A 7,951-nucleotide genomic window follows, 5' to 3' on the forward strand; every position below is an offset into this window, starting at 1 on the left:
ATCCACTAAACCTCTTTAGATATTTGTAAATTATACAGTGTGATACCTTTCAACGAAAGTTTATTTTATTTTTTACCAACTATGATTTTTCCTTTTGAAAACAAGCAAAGCAAGAAAAAAAAGAAACAAAATCACTCCAATCATTGCACACTTGTGTCGTTCAGACTTTGCAGGTCCAGCTTTGACATGATGATCTAACTAACACTAATATTGTAACTAATATTGTAACTGAAATATGTATGATCCTATGATGAGCGATTGCTTACTTCCCTTTCACTCTTAAAAAATTACTGAAAAAAAATGTGTATAAAAAGGTATATGTAGTATATGTTTGTTTAGTGAGCATTCATGCTGTCATTTTTTCCTAATGTGAACTATGGTGGAAATGTGCTGTCCTAAATGGACTTGCCCATATATGTTGTAAAGCCTTTTTTTGTACACCTGCTCATCAACTGACAGTGAAGTACACAAAGACACAGACACACACACACACAGACACCTGTAATATTCTTGTTTTCATGTTGTTGCTGATATCCATCAGTGTTGTTCATATTGCTACATTGTGTTGACATGATTGTTGCTTTTAAACGAATGTTAACTTAATGTTTATTGTCTGCATCCTATTGGACTACTGGATTTTAATGTGTAACACGTTTCCCTGTTTATGTGCTTTAGCAATACTGTATGTCAATATGGTCATGCTAGTAAAGCCTCTTTGAATTGAATTTCTTTTCTGATTTGGTTTATTTTACCTAAATGGATACAGGGTAGTGTGTTTTGTTTATAAATCACTCAGAAAGTTTTCTTTCTTAAAACAAAATGTGGAATCAACTGTCCACAGTAGTGGGGCTTCCATAAATAGGAAATGGCACATTGTTGTACCCTTTGTTGTATCCTGGAGTTTTGTTCACATTGAATATGAACCCTGTATTTGTACCCTGTACTTTTTATTTTATTTTTATTTTTTTATTTTTATGGCACTATCTCTCTTGCATCTGCACTCTTGTACAAAATACGTGTTATAATAAATGTCATATGATTTTAAAGTAAAATAAAGTTTATAATCTTTGAATATCATGTGTTGCCAGTTTTTTTTATGTGTGCCCCCCTGATTCAACACTGGCCCCCCTAGTAAAATGTGTCTAGAACCGCCACTGACTGGAATGATAGCTAAACAGACTGTTGCATAGAATAATAGTGCACTACTTTTGGCCAGAACTCTATGGGCCCTGGTCAACAGTAGTGCACTATATAGGGAATAGGATCCTGGTCAACAGTAGTGCACCATATAGGGAATAGGGTGCTATTTGGGACGCCTTTTAGAGTAGAATCTTTCTTATGTGCAATATGAGGTGATGAATAGAACACAGATAAACCTCAAACACAATCTAAAGGTTAGGAGAGACTGATTATACAGGGTAAGGTTAGGAGAGACTGCTTATACAGGTTAAGGTTAGGAGAGACTGCTTATACAGGTTCATTGGGTTAGGAGAGACTGCTTATACAGGTTCATTGGTAAGGTTAGGAGAGACTGCTTATACAGGGTAAGGTTAGGAGAGACTGCTTATACATGTTCATTGGGTTAGGAGAGACTGCTTATACAGGTTCATTGGGTTAGGAGAGACTGCTTATACATGTTCATTGGGTTAGGAGAGACTGCTTATACATGTTCATTGGGTTAGGAGAGACTGCTTATACATGTTCATTGGGTTAGGAGAGACTGCTTATACATGTTCATTGGGTTAGGAGAGACTGCTTATACAGGTTCATTGGGTTAGGAGAGACTGCTTATACATGTTCATTGGGTTAGGAGAGACTGCTTATACATGTTCATTGGGTTAGGAGAGACTGCTTATACAGGTTCATTGGGTTAGGAGAGACTGCTTATACATGTTCATTGGGTTAGGAGAGACTGCTTATACATGTTCATTGGGTTAGGAGAGACTGCTTATACAGGTTCATTGGGTTAGGAGAGACTGCTTATACAGGTTCATTGGGTTAGGAGAGACTGCTTATACAGGTTCATTGGGTTAGGAGAGACTGCTTATACATGTTCATTGGGTTAGGAGAGACTGCTTATACAGGTTCATTGGGTTAGGAGAGACTGCTTATACATGTTCATTGTTTCTGTTCATATAATCAACCGTGTTCTTTTGCAGTGACTTTACGAAAGGATACATTTTTTTAACAAATATGTGAATGTTTACAGTAAAAATTGTTTAATTTTTCTTCTGTTTTATTCCAAGAAAATAATGATTTGTTGCCATTTTGAATAAAAAGCAGAATAATTGTACTGTCTTGTGTTGTAGTTCAATGCTGTCTTCTCTTCAGTGACGGTTTAAACAGACTGGAGAAGTGTGGCTCCTCTGCAGTGTGGCTCCTCTGGACTAGTTGTGTGTGCATTTCAGAGTGGGTGGGTGTGTTTCTGTGCATGTTCCCCTGGCTGCATGGGCCCCTGGCTGCATGTTCCCCTGGCTGCATGGGCCCCTGGCTGCATGGGCCCCTGGCTAGCCACCTTCTCTTCCTGTGGTGGGGCCCCTGGCTGCATGTTCCCCTGGCTGCATGGGCCCCTGGCTGCATGGGCCCCTGGCTGCATGGGCCCCTGGCTGTATGGGCCCCTGGCTAGCCACCTTCTCTTCCTGTGGTGGGGCCCCTGGCTGCATGGGCCCCTGGCTGCATGGGCCCCTGGCTACATGGGCCCCTGGCTGCATGGGCCCCTGGCTGCATGGGCCCCTGGCTAGCCACCTTCTCTTCCTGTGGTGGGGCCCCTGGCTGCATGGGCCTCTGGCTGCATGGGCCCCTGGCTGCATGGGCCTCTGGCTGCATGTTCCTCTGGCTGTATGGGCCCCTGGCTGCATGGGCCCCTGGCTGCATGGGCCTCTGGCTGTATGGGCCCCTGGCTGTATGGGCCCCTGTGTGTCAGAACAGAGCAGCCACCTTCTCTTCCTGTGGTGGGGCCCCTGGCTGCATGGGCCTCTGGCTGCATGGGCCCCTGGCTGCATGGGCCTCTGGCTGCATGTTCCTCTGGCTGTATGGGCCCCTGGCTGCATGGGCCCCTGGCTGCATGGGCCCCTGGCTGCATGGGCCCCTGGCTGCATGGGCCCCTGGCTGTATGGGCCCCTGGCTGCATGGGCCCCTGGCTAGCCACCTTCTCTTCCTGTGGTGGAGTGTCTGCACTTGAATACCACAAAGGAAGAGGCTCCATTGTGTCCTGCTGGCTCAACCAATCAATCACAGTCATCCATCAGTTCTCTGACCTCATTCATATTCACACAGGGACATTTATCATTCACGCTTAAAGTATAGACTCCTGCTTCACACTCTGTTGTTGTGGAGGTCAGGGTATAGACTCCTGTTGTGGAGGTCAGGGTATAGACTCCTGTTGTGGAGGTCAGGGTATAGACTCCGGTTGTGGAGGTCAGGGTATAGACTCCTGTTGTGGAGGTCAGGGTATAGACTCCTGTTGTGGAGGTCAGGGTATAGACTCCTGTTGTGGAGGTCAGGGTATAGACTCCTTTTGTGGAGGTCAGGGTATAGACTCCTGTTGTGGAGGTCAGGGTATAGACTCCTGTTGTGGAGGTCAGGGTATAGACTCCTGTTGTGGAGGTCAGGGTATTGACTCCTGTTGTGGAGGTCAGGGTATAGACTCCTGTTGTGGAGGTCAGGGTATAGACTCCTGTTGTGGAGGTCAGGGTATAGACTCCTGTTGTGGAGGTCTGCCCGATACTGCCGTGTCTACCTCATGCATTGCTGACTCTACCTTTAATGTTGGTCTGGGAAACCCGTCCTAGAGGATGTTTGTACCAGAACTTGTTCAGGACATTCAAAAAAACGGAGACGTTATTTCTAAACAAATGGATAAAATTTTACTGGTACATTAAATTAAATAGAAATTCATGAAGGTCGAAGAAGTTAAAATCAATAGTAAATTGTAGATCCAAGTTTTGTCAAAATGTTTAAACTACATATAAAAATGTATCGATGGTAAAATAAGAAATAGGGGGTGGGCGTGGCGATGGACAATATCGTCCAATAGAAACAGTGGGACAACAATAGTGATCATCTAAATAGCTGGGGGGGGACGGGGACGACAGGGGCGTGGCTATGGACAATATCTTCCAATAGAAACAGTGGGTGCATCTGTATGGTTGGTTGCTTGGTAACAGGGGTGTAGATCTGGAGGTCTCCTGCTCCCGGCCTCAACAGAACTAGAAGATGAACAGTAAAGAAAGCCTTAGATGAGGACAGAAGAGGGACTGTGTATCTGTAGTTAAACACAACACCTACATAAAACTATGTGGTGCAACAGACAAAAGGGATGCAGTGTGTCTGTTGACAGTGTCTGGTTAGTGTGTCTGTTGACAGTGTCTGGTTAGTGTGTCTGTTGACAGTGTCTGGTTAGTGTCTGGTTAGTATCTGGTTAGTGTGTCTGTTGACAGTGTCTGTTGACAGTGTCTGGTTAGTGTCTGGTTAGTGTGTCTGGTTAGTGTGTCTGGTTAGTGTGTCTGGTTAGTGTGTCTGTTGACAGTGTCTGGTTAGTGTCTGGTTAGTGTCTGGTTAGTGTGTCTGGTTAGTGTGTCTGGTTAGTGTGTCTGGTTAGTGTGTCTGTTGACAGTGTCTGGTTAGTGTGTCTGGTTAGTGTGTCTGGTTAGTGTGTCTGTTGACAGTGTCTGTTGATAGTGTCTGTTTAGTGTGTTTAGTGTGTCTGTTTACAGTGTCTGTTAACAGTGTCTGTTGACAGTGTCTGTTGACAGTGTCTCTTTAATGTGTTGACAGTGTCTGTTTATAATGTGGGTTGAGACAGGGGAGACAGGGTGGGTTGAGACAGGGTGGGTTGAGACAGGGGAGACAGGGTGGGTTGAGACAGGGTGGGTTGAGACAGGGGAGACAGGGTGGGTTGAGACAGGGGAGACAGGGTGGGTTGAGACAGGGTGGGTTGAGACAGGGTGGGTTGAGACAGGGGAGACAGGATGGGTTGAGACAGGGTGGGTTGAGACAGGACAGGGTGGGTTGAGACAGGACAGGGTGGGTTGAGACAGGACAGGGTGGGTTGAGACAGGACAGGGTGGGTTGAGACAGGGTGGGTTGAGACAGGGTGGGTTGAGACAGGGTGGGTTGAGACAGGGTGGGTTGAGACAGGACAGGGTGGGTTGAGACAGGACAGGGTGGGTTGAGACAGGACAGGGTGGGTTGAGACAGGGTGGGTTGAGACAGGGTGGGTTGAGACAGGGTGGGTTGAGACATGGTGGGTTGAGACATGGTGGGTTGAGACAGGACAGGGTGGGTTGAGACAGGACAGGGTGGGTTGAGACAGGGTGGGTTGAGACATGGTGGGTTGAGACAGGACAGGGTGGGTTGAGACAGGACAGGGTGGGTTGAGACAGGACAGGGTGGGTTGAGACAGGACAGGGTGGGTTGAGACAGGGTGGGTTGAGACAGGACAGGGTGGGTTGAGACAGGACAGGGTGGGTTGAGACAGGGTGGGTTGAGACAGGACAGGGTGGGTTGAGACAGGACAGGGTGGGTTGAGACAGGACAGGGTGGGTTGAGACAGGGTGGGTTGAGACATGGTGGGTTGAGACAGGGGAGACAGGATGGGTTGAGACAGGGTGGGTTGAGACAGGACAGGGTGGGTTGAGACATGGTGGGTTGAGACAGGACAGGGTGGGTTGAGACAGGGTGGGTTGAGACAGGACAGGGTGGGTTGAGACAGGACAGGGTGGGTTGAGACAGGACAGGGTGGGTTGAGACAGGACAGGGTGGGTTGAGACAGGACAGGGTGGGTTGAGACAGGGTGGGTTGAGACAGGACAGGGTGGGTTGAGACAGGGTGGGTTGAGACAGGACAGGGTGGGTTGAGACAGGGTGGGTTGAGACAGGACAGGGTGGGTTGAGACAGGACAGGGTGGGTTGAGACAGGGTGGGTTGAGACATGGTGGGTTGAGACAGGACAGGGTGGGTTGAGACAGGGTGGGTTGAAGAGTTTGTTAGAGTGAGTATCAATGTACCTTCCATCTGTTTCCACAGTCGTTACAGAAGACGAAGGTGGTCATGGGTTCATCAGCGCTGCGGGTCTGGACCTGGTGATCCAACACACATAGGATTACTGTTACACTGACAACACTGTAGGGGTGAAATGCTTCATCAAACCTGCCCAGGATTGCCATTTTGGGCTCTTGGTTTGGTTTCGGTACAGAAGGAAAATGAAATGCCAACAGTGTAGTTACTTTTAGTCTCTTTGAGAAAATCCAAAGTGTTGTTATTCCTGATTCCATATATGATCATGAGTCATATAATGTCTGATGAGACCATCAGGAATAACACTTTGGATTTACTTAAATGAAAACACGATTACTCAACAACAGCAGTCAAATAAAGTGCAATACGTGTGTGAAATCAATATGGAAACATGTCTCAGACATTGCATAGGCCTATGCTATGTTTTCTTACAAAGAGACAAATATGCACACTGGTGTGACTGTCATTTAACTGAACCATAAAGGAAGTGTGTGTGTAGCTGTGACTGTCATTTAACTGAACCATAAAGGAAGTGTGTGTATAGCTGTGACTGTCATTTAACTGAACCATAAAGGCAGTGTGTGTGTAGCTATGACTGTCATTCAACTGAACCATAAAGGAAGTGTGTGTGTAGCTGTGACTGTCATTTAACTGAACCATAAAGGAAGTGTGTGTGTAGCTGTGACTGTCATTTAACTGAACCATAAAGGAAGTGTGTGTGTAGCTATGACTGTCATTCAACTGAACCATAAAGGAAGTGTGTGTGTAGCTGTGACTGTCATTTAACTGAACCATAAAGGAAGTGTGTGTGTAGCTGTGACTGTCATTCAACTGAACGACCACCCCTCATCACTGTCAAACGCTCCCTAAAACACTTTAGCGAGGAGGCCTTCCTAATTGACCTGGCCCAGGTATCCTGGATGGATATAGATCTCATTCCGTCAGTAGAGGATGCCTGGTTGTTCATTAAAAGTAATTTCCTCTCAATCTTAAATAAACATGCCCCATTCAAAAAATACAGAACTAAGAACCGATATAGCCCCTGGTTCTCCTCAGACTTGACTGCCCTTGACCAGCACAAAAACATCCTGTGGCGTACAGCATTAGCATCAAATAGCCCCCGCGATATGCAACTTTTCAGGGAAGTTAGGAACCAATATACACAAGCAGTCAGGAAAGCAAAGGCTAACTTTTTCAAACAGAAATTTGCATCCTGTAGCACTAACTCCAAAAAGTTTTGGGACACTGTAAAGTCCATGGAAAATAAGAGCACTTCCTCCCAGCTGCCCACTGCACTGAGGCTAGGAAACACTATCACCACCGATAAATCTACAATAATCGAGAATTTCAACAAGCATTTTGCTACAGCTGGCCATGCTTTCCATCTGGCTACCACTAACCCGGCCACCAACTCTGCACCCTCTGCTGCAACTTGCCCATGCCCCCCCGCTTCTCCTTCACACAAATTCAGACAGCTGATGTTTTGAAAGCGCTGCAAAATCTGGACCCCTACAAATCAGCTGGGCTAGACAATCTGGACCCTTTCTTCCTAAAACTAGCCGCGAAATTGTCGCAACCCCTATTACTAGTCTGTTCAACCTCTCTTTCATAACGTCTGAGATCCCCAGAGATTGAAAGCTGCCGCGGTCATCCCCCTCTTCAAAGGGGGTGACACTCTAGATCCAAACTGCTACAGACCTATATCCATCCTGCCCTGCCTTTCGAAAGTATTCGAAAGCCAAGTTAACAAACAGATCATCGACCATTTCGAATACCACCGTACCTTCTCCGCTATGCAATCCGGTTTCCGAGCTGGTCACGGGTGCACTTCAGCCACGCTCAAGGTCCTAAACGATATTATAACCGCGATTGATAATAGACAGTACTGTGCAGCCGTCTTCATCGACCTGGCCAAGGCTTTCGACTCTGTCAAC

The 7,951-nt window shown here is 46.5% G+C and overlaps 1 protein-coding gene across 2 annotated transcripts; it reads right to left on the reverse strand.

The window, feature by feature from the left end:
- Nucleotides 1-1,242: 1,242 nt before the first annotated feature.
- LOC121580514 (S-antigen protein-like) lies at nucleotides 1,243-6,857 on the reverse strand. 2 transcript variants are annotated; one of them, XR_006003071.2, is made up of 3 exons: nucleotides 6,008-6,846; nucleotides 2,938-4,208; nucleotides 2,717-2,745 (listed from the first exon to the last, which is right to left on the reverse strand). XR_006003071.2 is itself a non-coding variant. In XM_041895425.2 (2 exons), the coding sequence occupies exon 2, from the start codon at nucleotides 3,096-3,098 to the stop codon at nucleotides 2,508-2,510; it is 591 nt and encodes a 196-aa protein (XP_041751359.1). In that variant the 5' UTR covers nucleotides 3,099-4,208; nucleotides 6,008-6,857; the 3' UTR covers nucleotides 1,243-2,507. The 2 variants fall into 2 exon arrangements, 1 of the variants encoding a protein (XP_041751359.1); XM_041895425.2 differs by having other exon boundaries at nucleotides 1,243-4,208; nucleotides 6,008-6,857.
- Nucleotides 6,858-7,951: the final 1,094 nt, after the last annotated feature.

This window comes from Coregonus clupeaformis, chromosome 14 (genome assembly GCF_020615455.1).
Source record: "Coregonus clupeaformis isolate EN_2021a chromosome 14, ASM2061545v1, whole genome shotgun sequence".
NCBI classification, from domain to species: Eukaryota; Metazoa; Chordata; class Actinopteri; order Salmoniformes; family Salmonidae; genus Coregonus; species Coregonus clupeaformis.

Bases quoted from the DNA above. Each gene is read 5' to 3' on its own strand.
- LOC121580514 (XM_041895425.2), bottom strand. From the start codon at position 3,098: ATGCAGCCAGGGGCCCATGCAGCCAGGGGCCCATGCAGCCAGGGGCCC.